Source organism: Chiloscyllium plagiosum, chromosome 43 (genome assembly GCF_004010195.1).
Source record: "Chiloscyllium plagiosum isolate BGI_BamShark_2017 chromosome 43, ASM401019v2, whole genome shotgun sequence".
NCBI lineage: Eukaryota > Metazoa > Chordata > Chondrichthyes > Orectolobiformes > Hemiscylliidae > Chiloscyllium > Chiloscyllium plagiosum.
The window spans coordinates 470,219-491,263 of NC_057752.1; the positions used below are offsets into that span (position 1 = coordinate 470,219).

Below are 21,045 nucleotides of genomic sequence, written 5' to 3' on the forward strand. Positions count from 1 at the left end.
ATTGGCATTGCCATCCAGACTGCTGCTGTGAAATGTCAGAGTGAATACTCATTCTAAGTGCCTCCTAAGACCCATGTCTGGACTGTTATACATCCTTGCATTTATAATGGAGGAACCCAGGAAGCAGAAGCTGTGGCCAACATGAGTTAAAGGACGTTGCCACGCATGGCACAACGTGATACAGGGCAGTAGGATCTCAGCAGGCCACCAGCACAGTTATTCCTCTATAAAGGAATCCCTTCGGAAAAGCAGTAGGTTGGATGTTCAGCATCACACATTATGAAGCCGCCATCACAAAACAATTATTGTGCATTAAAAACAAAAGGCAGCAAAGGATAGGATTAAAGGAACTGCCCAGGAATTGTCAGAAGTGGTCAAGCAGAGAATAGTTCATTTGGAGAATGTAGGTTAGACCTGGAAGAAACAGCTCCCACCAGAAGCCACCTTCAATCTGCACTTGTTCTGACAGACTGCCTTAGTTTGCAAGTTAGCGGATCACCAATGAATTCCTGATGAAGGGCTTTGGCCCGAAACGTCGGTTTTACTGCTCCTCGGATGCTGCCTGAACTGCTGTGCTCTTCCAGCACCACTAATCCAGAATCTGGTTTCCAGCATCTGCAGTCATTGTTTTTACCTAATGACCTCCTCCAGCCTGACTCCTCCATCTTGCTTTTCACGGTTCTTGGCAAGGTGAAACTTTGGGACATGCAGCAAATGGAATAATTTATGAACTCCTTATAGGGTTTGTACTGGAAGGCGCTCCCCAGTTGGGAACATACCATTGTGACGTGCAATCATTCTGGAAAATAGAATGAGCCTCATTGTATCTGCACCCTGTTTCCACCAAAATAGGGTCATGACTCACTGTCCCCAAGCTATTCTTTCCCCTAAAGTGCAATTGTCATAACAAGACATCATCAACAGCGCACAGGAAAGGTGGGATTCATCAGTAACAGTGATTATGTAACACCTAGGCATTCAAAGATCAAATTTGTTTTGAGCTCAGAGGGCATATAATTCTATATTGGGACCTGAAAGACAAAATGAGCACAGGCAATGATCCTATATACTTGCAGAAATTGTATAAAATTATATTGCCCTATTGTGCTTTCACCAGTGAAAGTCCTTAATAATGTATCTGCAATCTCCTTCATATGATTGGCTTTCTTGGATTTCCTGCTGTCTAACACACAAATAGCACATAAATCTTCGCTGTAATTCCAAGTACTTCCAGGCTTAACCTGGAGACAGAAAAAGACTTGCATTTAGATAGTGCTTTTCATAACTGTGGGACATCCCAAAGCAACCAATAAAGTACTTTTGAACTATAAGGAAACACCACAGCAAAATTTGCGCACATCAAGGTCCCAGAAACAACATTGTAATAAATGGCCAGATCATCTGTCCTAGCTGTTGGTTGAGGAATAAATATAGGACCCAGGACACCAAGGATACCTCTCCTATTCATCGTCAAAAAACAACCATGATTTTTTGAACATTCCATCCAAAAGGAAAACTCCTCTGACACTCCATCAGTATTGCAAGGGGAGTATCAGTATGGATCATGTGCCTGAGTCTTGAGATTGGAACTTGAACCCATGACCTTCTGACTTGGAGGCAAAAGGCCTACCCCCAAGCCACAGCTGACATTCATTTAAAATGACAGCTCCACATGAAAAGCCAAAGGGAAGCCAATTTAAAGATGTACCGTGTTTCCACTGCAGAATCTCAGAGTGGAGTACAGGTGCTGATCAGAGCTGATGTCATTAATTAGCCACTCATATGTTTTACATCTTCTCATCTACTGAATTGGATTACAGTCAGTAACTCACCTCAAGGTATTTGCATGTCTGTCATCAGAGGCCTATCAAGTCACAGTGGCAGGATATTGCTTCTTCTCACTCATCCTCTGTCCTAGAGCTGGATATGTGACAGTGTGCACTGGAGAGGAGAGGTGACTGAGAGATAAATATACACACTCTGGATGGTTTGTTCCTGGTAGCTGGCTTCGACTAGCTACAAGGAATACATCAATTCATTTGATGTGCCAGTACTTTGTAATTAAAGACTGCCGTCTGGAGGAGTGTGAACATTGAGGAACACTTTCACCAGTAAGCCAAACTAATTAACTCAGGCAACACAGTTTAGACTAGTCCCACCTATTCCCCCAGTACCCCACCATCACATCCTGTTGATATTTCAACTTTCCCTGTGCACAAAATCAGATTTATCATTCATTACAACAGCTTGGTTCAATGTTGAAAGAGGGGACTGTTCTCAGGAAAAAGTGCTGGGAAGTGTGGAACGTGGGGAGGTGGTGGGGTTTGGGGTGCTCAGTTTCTTCTTTGCTTGCAAAGAGAGCTGCTTCCAGAGACTAGTTTTGCATTACAATGATGTCATATTTCAAGATTACCTTGCAGTTTTTAAATTAGCAATTGACAGACAGTTGCCAAGTACTTTTTTGATGCAGACAATGCCCCTTTAAGAACTTTTTTTACATTTCCACCTCCACCCCCACCCAAACCTGTTGTGTTGTGCAATGCACACAAGACCTGAAGCCTGTGTACAAATAACTGTCTGGTTTCTACAGCTATGCCAACGAGGTGATGGCCAGTCAATTTAGAATGGGCTCTGTGGTGATTTTAAGCAACAGCCCCAAACGATCAATACCGCTTATTAGCAAGTTTGTAATTCAGACTATTAGCCATGCAATCCACTGCAGCTTTGAGCCATATGGACTGCAGTGATTGTAACAAGGTCAGCTAGGTGGACCTCATAAATATGAGTTCCCTGATTGGGGCTGTTAATCTGGTCCAATCAGGGAGCCTTGGCTGACAGATAAAAACATGAGTGTCAGAGGTTCTGCTCCTTCTGAGAGCTGGCTCTGAGAAAGCCAGATCTGAGTCACATTGTATGCATGTGTAAATAGTGACTTGGTGACGGGGTACTGGCCTCTGTGGAGTTATTTCAGAAGCGACGAGAGAAAAAATATGCTTCTGAAGAAATTCACTCGCAGCAGTCATCTTTGAGTTGGGGTAGATATTTCTGCCATCATGCTCTTATTTGGGAAGCTAGACTTGATCGATTCTGCTGCCAAAGCCTGGGCCCAGTATGTGGAAAAAATGCGTTATATTTTCCTGGCAAATGACATTGCCTTTCATCTGTCCCAACGAGTAATTTTCGTGAAGCTTGTGGACCCGCAGCTTTTTTTATTAGGAGCCAAATTTTCCCTGAGGCACCAGATACTAAAACCTTTTCAATAGTTTATTGATTTAGTTAAGGAATATTACAAACTCAAGCCTCCTCTACATCTGAGATGTTATCCATTTTACTCAGCAGTTCAAGGAATCCGTGTTGGGATTTTTGACGCGGTTAAGATGACTGGCAGAGGCTTGTGACTTTGGTTTAACCCTTAATGAGATGCTGAGATACCATTTGGTATATGAGATTGATGATGTAACCATGCAAAAGCACCTACTAGCTGAAGTTCAACTGGACTTCAGACACTACAACTGGCTTTATCATAGGAAAATGCAGCAAGTGGCGCCTACGAGTTACCGGGTGTGCCAATGGAAGTGAACACCCTCGCCAGACTGACTGAACTTGGAGAACACCACTTGAGGGAAGGCAATTGCATGGCCTCACTCAGGACATATCCTGAACAGAGGGACTCGAGGCCAGCCCAAAGCAAAGCCCCAAAACAAAGCAAATCCTCGGCCAAATGGTTAAAATTTTCTTCAGGATGCAGGCCGGCAAGCCATTGTGGACAGCCAAAGAGGCCGTCTAGGCCTGAATTGAGCAAGAGAACTTATAGGCTGGTATCCAGGAAAGTGCACATCCTGAAAAATCCACTTACATCTGGTCTGGAAAGTGAAGTTACCCAGCAACAACCAAATCAGAACCAATCAAAATAAACGTCTGGTTAGATGGTGTCCTGGTTCTAATGGAGGTTGATACCGGCGCGGCTGTATCAGTGATCGCAGAACCAGTCTTCAGCAAAATTCGCTCTGGACACCAACCCTTAATTTTGCTGGACTGAGAACCGATACCGGGGAACTTTAGAAATTAAGGGTACAACTTTGGTTTCAGTCTCTTACGAGAAGCAGCTGGTGTAGTTACCACTGATTGTAGTAAAAGGCTTGGGCCCAAGCCTGATGGGGTGCAATTGGTTGATTGGCTCAACATTTTTCAATTAGAAAACGGCTACCTGAGTGAAGTCTGATTCAACAGCTGAACATTTTTCAGGAAGGTCGAGGGACTATAAAGGAGAAATTCCTGATGAAGGGCTTATGCCCGAAACATCAACTTTCCTGCTCCTCAGGTGCTGCCTGGCCTGCTGTACTTTTCTAGTGCCACACCTTTTGACCCAGACTACCAAAGCTACCTAGCATGTTGACCAAGAAATAATTCCATGATTCTGCAAGGCCCGCCCAGTGCCGTTTGCCCGACAGGCAAAAGTAGAGTCAGAAATCAGCAGCCTGGAAAGGGAAGGAATCATCAGACCAGTCCAGTTTGTGAAATGGGCAGCACCAGTCGTACTGATTGTGAAGCCCAACAGGTCGATTTGCCTTTGTGGAGATTTTAAACAAATGGTAAACCATTTCTCGCGGCTGGATGAATACCCAGTTCCTCACATAGAGAACATCTATGCAAAGCTGGCAGAGGGCTATCCTTCACGAAGCTGGAAATGAGTCATGTACTCTTGGTTAGATGAGGATTCCCAGAAGAATGCGACAATTAATACCCATAAGGGCTTGTTCCTATATACTGCCTGCCATTTGGGGTATCATTAGCCTGTGCAATTTTTCCGCGGACGATTGAGAACATTTTACATGGTCTACCCCAGATTGCCATTTAGCTGGATGATGTGCTAATAACAGGGAAGACCAATCTTAAGGTAATCTTAAAAACTTGGACGTAGTCCTTGGACATTTTTCCAAGGCAGGCGTGTGACTTAGAAGGGAAAACTGTGTGTTCTAGGCACCCCAAGTGACCTACAAGACTAGGTTACACCTGTTGGAAGATAAAGTGAGGACGATCAAAGGTGCTGTGGCTCCTACATCTCTACCGAAGCTTAGATCTTTCCTTGGCTTGATGAATTATTACGGAAAGTTAATATTTAAGCTTGCCTCCACCCTGGCACCCTTACATCTGCTATTGGAAAAGGGTCAGCCTTGGAAATGGTATCTTAGCCAAGATTAACCCTTTAGGGAAGTGAAGAAGCAGCTATCATCATGTAATGTGTTGGCACACTATGATCCCAAATGAGATCTGGTGCTGACATGTGATGCCTTCCCTTATGATATTGGCATAGTGTTGGTTCACAGATGGCCCAATGGAGAGGAATACCCAATAAGCATGTGCTTCACAGATTGTGGCTGATGTAGAGCATAAATATGCCCAAATTAAGAAGGAAGGTTTGGTGATCATCTTTGGTGTGAGAAAGTGCCATCAAAACCTTTACAGACATAAATTTGTAAAAGTAACAAACCCCTGCTAAGGCGATTCAAAGAGGATAAGGCTGTGCCACCCATAGCTTCAGGTCAAATTCAGTGATGGACTGTGTGTACAATTACAAGTTGGAACACCATCTGGGAGGCCAAGTAGCATGTGGATGTCTCGAGCCACCTCTGACTGGTGTTGATGCCAATCCAAGAGTTCATTCTGGTTTTAATCTTTCTGGATCCAGTCCTGGCAAAACTAAAACAGCTGATGGTGATGAGAGAAACAAAAAGGTCATCACAACCAGAACTGAAATGTTTCTGGATGCGGCGAGACCAGATCACCATAAACAACGGCATTTTATTATAGGGAGCAAGAGTGATTATCCCGAGTAAAGGTCACCTCCAGATAATAACTGAACACCACCAGGGTCATCTGGGGGTTTCCAAAATGGTGAGACGTTATGTCTGGTGACCAGGATTGGATGCAGACATGGCCGCATTGGTTGGGCAGTGCCAGAGTGCCAACAAAGACAAAAATTACTGCCAGCAGCTGCTCCACATTCGTGAGAATGGCCGGGTAAACCCTGGACTTGACTACATATCGACAATGCAGGTCCTTTCATGGATTCAATGTTCTTAGTCATTGTGGATGCCCACTCAAAGTGGTTAAACTTGCATAGAGGTCACTCATCAAATATAGGGACGGATGATAGAAATTCTGTGAGCATCTTTTTCAATACATGGACTCTCAAAGGTGTTGGTCATAGACAACAGGCCATCATTTACCAGCAAGAAATTTGAGTATTTTCTAAAGTTGAATGGGATTTGGCATACAAGAACAGCTCCATACCATCCATCGTCCAATTGTCTGGCAGACAGAACAGTCCAAACTTTGAAGGCAGGCTTAAAGAAACAGCCTACAGCTTTTCTCGATACCATATTGTCCCGGTTCCTATTTGATTATTGGACCACCCCTCATGTAACTACAGGGTTAGCTCCAGCAGAGTTGCAAATGGAGAGAAGACTCCATGCCTGGCAGCGAGAGTTAAACAGCATCAGGAACACCAATGCTGGACACAAGACTCCTCTAAAGGAGAGAGATAATTTGCTTCAGGTGATGTTTTTGGTGCCAAATTCATAGAAATGGCCCTGCCTGGGTACAAAGCATGGTCGACGCAAGGTTAGGTCCTGCGATGTACAAAGTTTGGGTAGGTGAGGCTGTCTTGAACAAGCAGATGGACCATGTTAAAGCTGCAACCTCGTGAACGGGACAGAAGCAAAACATACCCATCCCTCAGAGTAGCTGAAAAGGCTGTCAGAACCCGTGGGTTCTTCCCTTCTGTACAGTGTCAAAGAAATCTTGAAGTCTGATATGGAGACGGTGGATATCACGGCCTCGACCCCTTTACCATCTGAAGGAGAAGATGAATTTCTTCCACAATGCTCCAGGTGCAAGAGGCAAGCTATGGTCCAGTACACCGAAACATCGATTTTACTGCTCCTCAGATGCTGCCTGAACTGCTGTGCTCTTCCAGCACCACTACTCCAGAATCTGGTTTCCAGCATCTGCAGTCATTGTTTTTACCTAGTTGATTTTAACCCTATGGTCCAGTACATGCCACCCATATCTGACCCTGAGTCAGAGGAACTGGACTTGGTGCAAAAACGCCCCAGGAGAGGTTACAAGAAAAGGAACAGGCCCATGTCCCCAGACTTAGAGGGGGAGGGATATAGTGATTGTAATGAGGTCAGCCAGGTGGACCTCATAGAATGAGTTCACTGATTGGGCCTGTTTTCTGGATCAATCAGGGAGCCCTGACTGACAGGTAAGAACAGGCGTGTCAGACATCCTGTTCACTCTGAGAGCTGGCTCTGAGGAAGCTGGACCAGTGTCAAGTCCTGTGCACGTGTAAATAAAGGGTGACTTGGTGGCGGGATACCAGCCTCTGAGGAGTTATTTCATGATCCTGACAAGGATTTGGTCTGGGTACTAAGTTAGGTGAACTCAGCCAGTGCAGATGTTAAGCTTCTGCAATGGTCCCCAGCAATATGGGTGAGGAAGGAATAAGAGACAGCCAGGGGTGCTGCCCTAGAATTTAAAAAATATTCATTAACTTTCCACCACCACCACTACCACCACCACCATCACCTCCTCCTCCTCTTCCACCCCCTGCCCCACCTTTGCTGGAAGCTGCAGCCGTATAGATGCTGGGATGGTGACAGGATCGGGCTTGGCTATGATGCCACCTCGGGTGAATGACCCTTTGACCTTTGCTGTGTAGGCTCACAACAAAAGAAACAAACAAGAAGCTGAGGTACCCGAGGGCAGCTGGTGCGTGAGAAAATTTATGCCAGGCCCCAAATTAAGAGTGGAAAAGATTCAAAAATTGGAGAGAGTATGAAATGACTGAATAGGAAGGGTTCAGAGGGATATGGGTCAAATGCTGGTAAATGTGACTAGATTTATATACCTGACAGGCATGGAGGAGTTGGATCAAAGGGTTTGTTATCCATACTGTATACCTCTATGACTGTGGATTTCTTGCAGACTCCTGGAAAAAGCCACAGACACAACAGTCTCTGAATCTCTTCCATTTCTGTTACTGTTTAGGTGTTCTGGTTGTAGGTTTGTAAGTCTGTCCATCTTGGCCCAATTTTCACAGTACAGCTGTGACTTCAGTGCAAAATTGGTTCACTGCTCACTCGCACAAACATGTTGACGTCAATTTGGAGTCAGATTGAAAGGGAGTGTGTGGAGCCAGACTCCTCTGGGGGAGGACACCTCACTCTCTTTTGCTGCTGTGTCTGTGCCAAACCTGCTCTAGGTTCACACCACACCTGAGTGTCGGTTTACAGAAAAGGCTGTTGTTAGGTCTCGAGTGTGGAGGAGGCTTCACTATCTCTATTCTCAAGATTGGGAAGTGTAGGAGGTGAGGACACATTCTCAGCAGTTAGGAGGTGGAGTCTTTTTAAAATTAAAAGCCTGTCATCATTTTGACTTTTCCTGAATAAATTATTTCTCCAGTAGGTTTGAAACTGGTGCTATATAATAATCTGTATTTGCTATCAGCTTCCTCTGCCTATTTGTCTGAAAGCACTAACACCTTTCTTTGTGGAAGGAGGAATTCCAAAGAAAAGTGTAACTGAAATTGAAATTAACAACCCACAGCAGCGATCCATAATAAAGGATGTTGAGGGGGTATATTTCTTTCTATCTGTTGACAATATTGGCTTTTCTGTGGTAAATAATAGCTGTCACCAGCGTGGCATAGGCAGAGTGCTTGGCACCAAAGGGTTTGTGATTGGGCAGCACAATGTGCTGGAGCTTCAATAGATGGCAACCTTTATGGGGTATTTTAATAATTACCCTACTTCATCCTCTTTAAAAAAACCCTCATTCTTCTGACAGTTTGCCAGTACTGCAGTAAATAGCCACCAGGAGGCAGTAGAGTCTCCTGTAGCATGATACACCATCCCCAAGGGAAAAAGCACTGGAACATTATGAGGCAGCTCATACACCATCTGCCAGCCTTGAAGCACTGGCAGGGGCTATTGTACATTCCACTAAGACTGTGGGTTGGTGATCTGTCATGAAGAGGCCAAGCAGGAGACTACAACTCAACAGGAAATAAAACACACCCAAGGTACATTTCTCCTGCCCTACTTCCCCATGTGTCAGTGGATATCTGCAACTGACCTGCAGGGGATTTTTGGTGCTGATTGCCAGGACCTGGTATTTAAAGTAACACAGCTCGCAGCTCCATGAGCCTCGCTCGCTGATCCAGCGGATTAGGCACGGCTGGTGGGTGCAGCGCACGGAACCGTCACACCGACAAGGGCTCAGTAAATCACCCTGCAAAATAGATAATAAACAGCACATTAAACAAATGTATTCGGCAAGTTGGGAGAAAAGTGGATAGTCTCCCTATAGGTGCTGTACACAGGAAGTCACAAGCATTTAAAGAACAAACTTCCAGTCATTTCATGTCTTTTGTGACCTCAACACATCCCAAAGCTCTTTATTGCCAATGAAGTACTTTTGAAATGCAATCACTGATCAAAACTGCCTGAAATTTGGCAGCCAATTTGCACAAACAGCAATGCGATTTACTTTTTTAAAAGTAATGTTAATTGAAGGACAAGTATTGGCCAAGATTTCAGTGAGAGTTCCTCTGCTGCTTTTCCAGTGGTATCATGGATTCTTTCACACCTGGCAGAAAGGGCAGACAGAATCTTGGCTCAATGTTTCATATGAAAGATAGCACCACTGACAACATAGCATTCTCTGAATACTGCACTGGTCATGACTGCCTAGATTTGGGGCTTAAATCTCTGGAGTAGGATACAAGAGCCATGCTTGAGACATGGGCTGATCTATTCAATGGCTCAGAATTTCTGTTTGATTCTTTTGAGCCACGTTGCTCCTGTCATCTCCAACATGTCTCAGTGCACACAGATCCACATCAACTGCAATAACACAGCCCACACATACAGAGAGTCTATTATTATCCATTCTAGATGGCACAATTACAGATGACATCCCCACAGGGATTCTGAATCGCAACAGCCCTGTTATTTTCACACTATGTTTTTAAAAAAATTTAACAAGAGCTCACATCGAGCAACATGCTTTCCTTGATCTGTTCTTTTTGATGAGATTTATTCTAGTCAAACACCTTCTCCACTGCCCCAATTCACCACGTGCGTCTCCTTCTGGGATACAAAAGCCCTCCAGGTATCTTATGCAAAATTGACATTCTTCATGTGTGAGCTCAGTGAGGTTTGCCAGGCTGTTCATCCATGATTTGCATTGCAGCCCAGTCAGATGCCAACATCACCAAAAGTCTAGACACAATAAATTTTTCAAATAGGGTGGGAGATCACAGGGTAGCAATCAAGACAAAAATCTCTGACTGACTGTAGCACTTATATACTTGCAGGCACCTCCATGCAAAGATTTATTAAATATACTCTGAGGCCTAATGTTTTTCTTTGTTAACCAATTACCTCAGTTAGTTATAGATCTCACCGACCGGTTATTTTCATTGCTTGCCTTTTGACTATAAATTCCTCCTGTTATCCCCAGTCCCAACTGCACATCTACTGAAAGGAGCAGTACCGTCAAGAAGGTACCACTGCCAACTATGCCACTGCATACAATGTCAGGGGTGGAGTGAGTGAATGTTTGTGGATGTGGTGCCAAGGCTGCTTTGTCCTGGATGGTGTCAGGCATTTTGAGTGTTGCTGGAGTTGCACCCATCCAGCAGAAAGTGAGGACTGCAGATGCTGGAGACCAGAGTTGAAAAGTGTGGTGCTGGAAAAGCACAGGTCAGTCAGCATCCAAGGAGCAGGAAATTCGACGTTTCGGGCATAAGCCCTTCTTCAGGAATGAGGCTGGTGTGCCAAGCGGGCTGAGATAAAAGGTAGGGGGGGGGAATTTGGGGGAGGGGCGCTGCGAATACGATAGGTGGAAGGAGGTGAGGGTGAGGGTGATAGGCCAGAGGGGAGTGGGGGTGGAGAGGTCGGGAAGAAGATTGCCGGTCAAGAGAGTGGTGCTGAATCCGGCGGTTGGGATTGAGATGAGGTGGGGGAGTGGAAATGAGGAAGCTGGAGACGTCTACATTCATCCTGTGGGGTTGGAGGGTTCCTAGGCTGAAGATAAGGCGCTCTTCCTCCAGGCGTCGTGTGGTCAGGATCTGCGATGGAGGAGGCCAAGGACCTGCATGTCCGTGGCGGAGTGGAAGGGGGAGTTAAAGTGTTCAGCCACGGGGCGGTTGGGTCGGTTGGTGCGGGTGTCCGAGAGTGTTCCCTGAAACGTTCCAAAAGTAGGCAGCCTGTCTCTACAATGTAGAGGAGACCACATCGGGGGTAACGGATACAGTAAATGATGTGTGTGGAAGTGCAGGTGAATTTGCGATGGATATGGAAAGATCCATTGGGGCTTTGGAGGGAGGTGAGGGTGACGTTTGGGCGCAAGTTTTGCACTTCTTGCGGTTGCAGGGGAAGGTGCTGGGAGTGAAGGTGGTGTTGGTGGGGGGTGTGGACCTGACGAGGGAGTCGTGGATGGAGTGGCCTCTCCAGAACGCTGATGGGGTGGGCAGGGAAATATATCCTTGGTGATGGGGTCTGTTTGGAGGTGTCGGAAATGACGGTGGATGATACGATGTATCCAAAGCTTGGTGGGGTGGAATGTGAGGTCCAGTGGGGTTCTGTCCTGGTGGCGATTGGAGGTGCGGGGTTCAAGGGCAGAGGTGCGAGAAGTGCAGGAGATGCGGTGGAGAGCATCGTCGACCACGTCAGAGGGGGAATTGCGGTCTTTGAAGAAGCAGGCCATTTGGGTTGTTCGGCAGTGGAATTCCCTCACTATTAGACCTAATCACCACATCCTACAAATAATGTTTAATTTAGCATGGCCAATTCATTTAACTTGTATATCTTTCGATTGTAGGAGGAAACCGGAGCTCACAGAGGAAACCTGTGCAGACACGGGAGAATGTGCAGAATTCCAAAGCCATTCGCATGAGCCCTCACCTCCTTCCACCTATCATATTCCCCCCCACCCCACCTTTTATCTCAGCCCGCTTGGCACACCAGCCTCATTCCTGAAGAAGGGCTTATGCCCGAAACGTCGATTTTCCTGCTCCTCAGATGCTGACTGACCTGCTGCGCCTTTCCAGCACCACACTTTTCGACGTTGCACCTGTCCAAGCAAGTGGGGAGTATTCCATCACATTCCTGAGCTGTGTAGATAATAGACAGGTTTTGAGGAGTTAGGAGGTGAATTATTTGCTGCAGAATTCCTATCCTCTGACCTGCACTTGTAGCCACAGCATTTGTATGGCAAGTCCAATTTAGCTTCTGGTCAATGGCAGAACCCCAGGACATTGATGTTAGGGGATTCAGTGATTTCCCTTGACATTCAATGGTATTACAGTGGTTAGATTCTCTCTCTGGCTGGAGATGGTCAGTGCCTGGCACTTATGTGGCCCAAACATGGATATTGTCTTGCCACATATGAACATGTATTGCTTCAGTACCTGAGCAGCTGTGAATGGCGCTGAACATTGTGCAATCATCAGCGAACATCCCCACTTCTGACCTTATGAGGGGCGCAAGGTCATTGATGAAGCAGCTGGAGATGATTGGGCCTCAGACAATACCCTGAGGAACTCCTGCAGAGATGTCCAGGAGCTGATATGACTGACCTTCAAAATCCACAAACGTGTTGCTTTGTGCCATGTATGACTTCAACCTTTGGAAAGTTTTCCTCAATTCCGATTGACTCGAATGTTGCTAGAGTCCTTGGTGCCACACTCAGTCAAAAATTGGCAATCACTCTCACCTCACTTCTGGAATTCAGCTCTTTGGTCCATGTTTGAACCAAGGTTGTAATAAGATCAGGAGCAAAGTAGCCTTGACAGAAACCAAACTGAGCGTCAGTGAGCAGTTTATTAGGAACCAATTTTCCACATTGTCGGATAGATGCTGCTGTTGTGACTGTACTAGATAAGATTTTGATGATAAATATTGCACAGAACACCAAGGAGAACTTCCCTACTGTACATACAATAATACCATGGGATCGGTGGCATCCACCTGAGTGGACATACTGGGCCTCAGTTTAGTGTCTTATCCAAATTTCCAAGAATACAGCACAGCTCCTCTGAAGGTGTATGCCTTCTCAGCATTACATGGGGATTATCAGTCCTGATTATAGAACCCAGTCTTCTGATTTAAAGGCAAAAGGGCTACCCACTTCCACACTTAACATGCAACCAAGATGTGCCTGTGGTACCTTTGTACTGCTTCCTGTGTCACTCAGTATACCTTTAGCTATCAAATGTGTCCAGTCCAACATCGCAGAATTAATCAATGTAGCAGGTTTCTTGTAACATGTTTAAACAGTTGTTAAATTGAACTGGGTGAACTGCCATCAAATTTACTTTTCAGTATAAAAATAGAGATTTATAGTCAAGAATGATAGACAATTTCTAAATCCACTTCTATAGTTATTAACCAAAGCTGCTAACAGAAAAATCATTTATTGCTTTGAAATGCCCTAATCAATCACATTCTTATGACAATAACAAAGGAAGTGATGTCAGCAATATGCTGTACAGGGCCCTGGTGAGACCGCACCTGGGAATATTGTGTCCAGTTCTGGTCTCCAAATTTGAGGAAAGACATTCTGGCTAATGAGGGAGTGCAGCGTAGGTTCACGGGGTCAATTCCTGGAATGGCGGGACTATCTTATGTTGAAAGATTGGAGCGACTGGGCTTGTATACCCTTGAGTTTAGAAGACTGAGAGGGGATCTGATTGAGACGTATTAAGATTATTAAAGGATTGCACACTCTGGAGGCAGGAAACATGTTTCCGCGAATGGGTGAGTCCTGAACCAGAGGACACAGCTTAAAAATAAGGGGTAGGCCAATTAGGACAGAGATGAGGAGAAACTTCTTCACCCAGAGAGTGGTGGGTGTGTGGAATGCTCTGCCCCAGAAGACAGTGGAGGCCCAGTCTCTGGATTCGTTTAAGAAAGTGTTGGATAGAGCTCTCAAGGATAGTGGAATCAAGGGTTATGGAGGTAAGGCAGGAACAGGATACTGATTAAGGATGATCAGCCATGATCATAATGAGTGGTGGTGCAGGCTCGAAGGGCAGAATGGCCTACTCCTGCACCTATTGTCTAAATAGAGAAAGAACTCAGTGAATGTTGTCACATTGAAATTTAGAACTGGAGTCTACATCATTCCTGCAGTGGAGGAAAGAACATGAACAAACAGTGATCAAATCTCCCCTTTCTTTTAAACTTTTCACAAAAGCATTGTAAATAGTTTTACCATATTCTCAAAACTACCAGAACTCTTATTATGTTTTTTCACATTTAAAGTTTGAAAACCTAATTAGTTTTCTCTGATGTAATTAAAATATTCTTTCATACTGCGGGAGAGAATATTTACTTCAAAATGAAGGAAAGTACACGAGTTAAATAGTATTATATGAACGTTTTCTGGGAGAGTCTGTTTCTAGCACTCCTTGACATATTAAAAGCAGTTCTAAAACTGCTCCTGCACCATTGTGTACATGTACACATACACACACCATGCACACTGTAGACCAATGATTCTCAAACTGGAGTCTGCAGAGACATTTCAGGAAATCTGCAGCACAAGGTGGCCACCCAGGACACCATAATCAAAAGTAAGGAAGGTATTGGCAGTCAGAGCTCATTGTCTGCTAGTGCTTCATCCAGAGGTGTTTTCTCAACTGTTTTTGCCTGTGGTGGCTGCCATTGCCTTTCACTGTCAAGGGCAGAGCAAGAAGGCAGGTCTCAGGTCTACCTCATCCAGAATGGAAATTGAACTTGCGGTATTGGCATTATTCTGAATCACACACTTGCCACCTAACCAGCTCAGCTAAAAAAAAACCCAAAAGAACTGCAGATGCTCTAAATCAGAAAAACAGGAATTGCTGATGAAGTGTTAGTGTTGAATAAGAAGGCCCGTTGGGGATTTTCTCAACTCACCAACAATCAAACTCTTAAGTGGTCAATTAACAAACAGTTAAAGCCCTCAACTCACCACCAGCCTGATTACCCCTGTTCCTGCATGCAAGAAAGAAAGGGGACTGGTTTCTGTGACCTGCCTGCTCAGTTAGAGGGTCCATTTGCTTCAGTCTGAATCCAGGCATTTCAGGAGTGCCTCTGACCTCCCCCTGACCTTTGTCTTCCTACAAGACCCAAAAGAGAAAGACCTTTATTCTCATAGGCCACAGCAAGTTAGTCCACACTGATATTCCAGCAGTGTTGCACTGTGGTTGTGATGTTTTTTGGGTGAGATGGTAAACGGAGGTCGTTTCTGCCCTCTCAGGTGGATTTTAAAAATCCCATGGTAGTATTTTAAATAGGGGATTTTTAAAATGTTTATATTCATCTGAAGTTTCCTCCATTTCCTCATCCTACAAGTTTCTCCAGTCCCCACAGCCCTCAGATATGTGTAACACTGCAATTCTAATTATTTGAGCACCCAAATTTTAATTTGCTTCACCACTGGCAGCAGCCTTCCCTAAGCTCTAGGATGATCTCTCTCTCTCTATTTTAAGAGGCTCCTTATAACCTACTTATTTTTACTAAACATTTGGTCATCTGCACTAACGTCTCCTAAGATATGTGTGTGTGTGTGTTCACACTTCTTTTAAGTACCTTGAGCTATTTTACAATGTTTTACAAGGTGCTATATAAACACATTGTTGTTGTACCCTGGGCCAGCATTTCCTATCCTTCCCAGTCTGAGATTTCCACCACTAGATTTCAGTCTGTGTCTGGAGCTGACCTTTGTGCACTTGAAATATTATTGCTGTCATTTCTTTACAGGGTGCAGTGCATCGTGCTGAATGTTTCCCTCTAGCTATCAGCATTCTGAGGCACTGACATTAAAAATGGAAAAAGGATCCCTCTTGTCTTCTGCCAGAGGCCATGTTAAAACTGCCACGTTCTCTCCCCACCCCCGCTTGTTCAGCAAGTAAATTCAGCAGCCAGTGAGTAGGTGTGTTACATATGATTGGATGCCATTCTGTGTTGAAGGAGCTTATTTATTCATTCATGCAACGTGGGTATTACTGGCTGGGCCCAGCATTTATTGCCGGTCCCTAGTTGGCCTTGAGAAAGTAGGTGAATTGCCTTCTTGAACTACTGCAGTCTGTGTGCTGTGGGTTGACCCACAATGCCATTAAGGAGTGAATTCCAGGATTTTCAGCCAGCAACACTGAAGGAACAATAATATATTTCCAAGTCAGAATGGTAAGTGGCTTGGAGGGGAACATGCAGGTGGTGGGTGTTCCCAAGTGTCTGCTGTCATTGTCCTTCTAGATCAAAGTGATTGTGGGTTTGGAAGGTACTCGTAAGGAGCTTTGGTGAATTTCTGCAGTATGCCTTGTAGATAATACCCACTGCAGTTTCTGAGGGTGGCAGGAGTGGATGTTTGTGGATGTGGTGCCAGTCAAACAGGCTGGTTTGTTCTGGTTTGTGCCAGCTTCTTCAGTGTTGCTGGAGCTACACCCACCCAGGCATGTGGGGAGTATCCATCACACTCCTGACTGATATCTGAACTGGTGTGATCAGGGCAAGGAGCAGGGGAATGGAGGGATGGAAGTTCTACAGCTTTGTTTTCTCGGTTGGTAGGTCAACCTTCCAAAGTTTGTGCTCCTGGTTGGTGTCCAGTGTGAAAATGCTTCTGTGGGGATGTCCAGTGAAACTCCCCAGACTCCCCTGGCTTGATTCCAGTGAAACATTTCCTCTTCAGTGCACATACATATTTCCAGACAACTGGTGCTGCAAACTCACCCAATTGAGCTGAATTCTGTGTGCAGAAATCAGACCCATTTCACATTCTGGACTGAAAGAAGTAAGTTTAATTGGAGCCTTTATCTCAATAATACCATATCCTACACAGTGGAGAGCAGATACAAACCTAAAAAACATACCAGGCTAACTGATGACGAGATAATTCACCCAATCAGGAGAATGCAGGAGATTTGAACAAAGTATTCTCAGTGGTCTGGAGAGAAATAATCTAGATTTAGTTCTATAGACTTGCCTTTTCAGCTCACCGAGAATCAATACAACTAGAAGGAACAAAACTGAAATCCGTCGGAAAATTCACAGCTACAAGGTGAAGCCTTAAGTTGCTATCTATCAGAAAATCATTGAGACAACTGGTGATAGACAACATTTTCTAGATGGATAGTGAGCAGAAATATAGTACTCATCAGGAATCAATCCACAGCACAATTTAAAGAAGGATTGTTTCTGCAGCCAAGGGGAGGGGCACAGAGTGAACTGACGTCTTTGTGACAACGACAACATCGCTGTGCATGGCATTTCTGTAAATATATTGCACTTTACTGTGATGTTTCTCGTTGTCATTTCACCACTAGCACTCATTGCAAGCTTGCCCTTGAACAATGGCACCTGGAGAACTGGATCTGGCTCAGCAAGAATCTGCATTTAGAATATGGAACATTACAGCACAAGCCCTTCAGTCCACCATGTCTGTGCTGACCATGATGCCATTCTGTTATTTTCTAATCAACCTATTCAGAAATGTTCATACTTCTGCAGCAGGGTGGACTTGAAACCAGTCATCCTGGTCCCAAATATAGGAACACTATCACTGCACCACAGGTACCCTTGCCATTCTAAACTCATCCTATCTGCCTGCACGAGGTCTGTATCCCCCCTGTTCACTGACTGTTGTCTGTTTAAAAGCCTCTTAAACATTGCTGTCATATCTGCTTTTACCACCTCACCTGGCAGCGCATTCCAGGCACCTACCATCTTCTGTATAAAAAATCCTTTCCTCATACATCTCCTTTAAACTTTTCCCCTCTTCACCTTAAACCTATGTCCCGTAGTATTTGATATTTCCACCCTGGGAAAAAGACTCCATCTATCCATCCTATTCATGCATCATTTTATATATGCTTCTATCACATCACCCCTCAGCCTTCAACACTCTAGCAAAAAACAATCCAAGTTTGTCCAACTTCTCCTAATAGGCTAAAGTGAGGACTGCAGATGCTGGAGATCAGAGTCGAGAGTAAGGCGCTGGAAAAACACAGCAGGTCAGGTAGCATCCGAGGAGCAGGAGAATCAACGTTTCGGGCATAAGCCCTTCATCAGGATTCCTAATGCTGCCTGATCCACTATGCTTTTCCAGCACCACACTCTCAACTTCTCCTGATGGCTACTACACTCCGTCTAGGCAATATCCTGGTAATCCTCTTTTGCACTCTCTCCAAAGCCTTCACATCCTTCCCATAGTGTGGTGACCAGAATTGCACCTAATGCACCAAATGCGGCCTAACTTAAGTCTTACACAGCTGCAACATTACTTGCCAACGTTTATACTCAATGCCTTGACTGATAAAGGCAAGCATGCTGTACACCTTCTTTACCACTTTATCCACTTGTGTTGCAACTTTCATGGAGCTAAGGACTTGCAACCCAAGATCCCCCTGTATATCAGTGCTCCTGAGGATCCTGCCATTTCCTGTTGCATTTGACCTCTCAAGATGCATCACCTCACATTTATCCAGATTAAACTCCATCTGCCATTTTTCCACCCAGCTTTCCAATTGGTCTATATCCTGCTGTATCCTTTGATAAAGTCAGAAGTCACAACACCAGCTTATAGTCCAACAGGTTTATTTGCTCCTTCGTCAGGTAAACTGTCCATCCCAATCCAACACCGGTACCTCCACATCATGATGTATCCTTTTATAACCTTTCTCATTATCCACAATTCCACCAATTTTCATGTCATCTGCAAACTTATAATGAGACCACCTACATTTTCATCCAAATCATTGATATATATATACATTACAAACAATAGAGATCCCAACACTGATCCTTGCAGAACACCACTGTTCACAGCCTTCCAGTTAGAAAAACACCGCTCCACAACTACCCTCTGTCTTCTATGACCAAGCGAATTTTGTATCCAACTTACCAATTCACCATGGATCCCATGCGACTTAATCTTCTGGACCAGCCGACCATGAGGGACCTTGTCAAATGCTTTAGTAAAGTCCACGCAGACAACATCCACTGCCCTACCTTCATCAATCATTATTGTTAGTTCCTCAAAAAATTAAATCAGATTTGTAAGACAAGACCTCCCCTACATAAAGCCATGCTGACTATCTCTAATAAGTCCATTCTTCTCCAAATCTGAGTAAATCCTGTCTTGAAGAATCTTCTCCATTACGTTCCCTACACTGATGTAAGGCTCACCAACCTATAATTTCTTGGATTATCCCTGTTGCCCTTCTTAGACAAAGAAACAATATTGGCTATTCACCATGCTTCTGGGACCTCACCTGTGGCTAAAGAGGATACAAAGATCCCAGCAATCTCCTCCTCTGCCTCCTGATCCCATCAGGCCCTGGGGTCTTATCTACCTTATTGTTTTTCAAGATAACCAACACCACCACTTTCTTAATACCAACATGCCCTGGAACATCAATATACCCCTCCCTAATCTTACCATCATCCATGTCGCTCTCCTTGGTGAATACAGATGCAAAGTACTCATTAAGAATTTCACCCACTTCCTATGGCTGCATGCATAAATTCCCTCCTTTGTCCTTGAGTGGAGCTGACATTGCCCTAGCTATCCTCTTGCTCCTAATATACGTATAAAATGCCTTGGGATTCTCCTTAATCCTACTTGCCCAGGATATTTCTTAGTTAGAGACAAAAACTGCAGATGCTTGAATCCAAAGGCTATTTCTTGGCCCTTCTCGACCTAATTTTTTGTTTAAGTGCTTTTCTGCTTCCTTTATACTCAAGGGCCTTGTTTGATTTCAGTTTCCTAAACCTTACATATGCTTTCTTTTTCTTTTGACTAACCTTTCAATATCTCGTCAGCCAAGGTTCCCGAATCTTGCCATTCGTATCTTACCATTCTTATCATTCATCCAAACAGGAACACGCTAGTCCTGAACTCTGATCAACTGACCTTCAAAACGGTCCCACGTGTCAGATGTGGATTTACCCTCAAACAGCTGCACCCAATCGAATTTCTCATGTCTAATACTGCTGTAATTAGCCTTGCACCAATTTAGCATTTTCACCTGAAGACCAGTTTAATTCTTATCGATAACTATTTTAAAACACATGGAATTATGATCACTGTTCCCAAAATGCTTCCCCACTGAAACTTCGATCACCTGGCCAGGCTCATTCCCCCCCACATGTTTGAGTACAGCCCCTTCCCTAGTTGGACTATCTACATATTGTTTCAAGCAACCCTCCTGGATGCACCAAACAAATTCTGCCCTCCGGCACTAAAACAGTCCCAGTCAATATTGGGGAAGTTAAAATCACCCACAACAACAACCCTGTTTTTGTGAACATCTTTCCATGATCTGTTTACATATCTGTTCCACTATCTCAAGCTGGCTATTTGAGCCCTCCAAGATATCCTCTCTTAGTACAGCTATGATGTTCTCCTTAATCAGTAAGCAACTTCCCTCCCCTTTTACACCCCTCTCCATCTCGCCTGAAACATCTGCACCTGGGAACGTTGAGCTGTCAGTCCTGCCCTTCTCTCAACCCAGTTTCTGTAATGGCTCCCACATCATAGTCCCATGTACTAATCCAGGTTCTAAGTTCATTTCCCTTACCTTTTAATACTCCCTATCCTAAAATAAATACATGCCTGTAGTGATTGTAACAAAGTCAGCCAAGTGGACCTCATAGAATGAGTTCCCTGATTGATTGGACCTGGTTAACAGCCCCAAAGAGCCCTGACTGACAGATAAAAACACGAATCTTGCGGTGGGATCCCGTCCGCACTCACCCCAGCCAGGAAAGAATTTCACATTGGCCCCAAGGTCCCGTACTTCCCGTGGGAGCCTGTGCCCCACAACCTGAGCCGCCTCCGGAATTTTAATTTTGTTTCTTTCAAGGATGTAAAAAGAAGGGCCCTGTATAGACTGCTGCTGCACACCGTCCACCTCTTCTGCCTCATCCACCATCCGGACACGCCTTGGCGTGCCCATTTGCCACCGGGCGGTGGGGATTCCCAGTGGAG

General features: G+C 44.7%; 1 protein-coding gene across 1 annotated transcript in view; it reads right to left on the reverse strand.

The window, feature by feature from the left end:
* Nucleotides 1-21,045, reverse strand: part of march9 (membrane-associated ring finger (C3HC4) 9) — a 55,899-nt gene that overhangs the window by 10,578 nt on the left and 24,276 nt on the right. Inside the window, exon 2 of the mRNA XM_043682132.1 lies at nucleotides 9,142-9,297. Coding sequence (XP_043538067.1) covers nucleotides 9,142-9,297 — 156 coding nt within the window. The remainder of the gene's footprint in view (nucleotides 1-9,141; nucleotides 9,298-21,045) is intronic.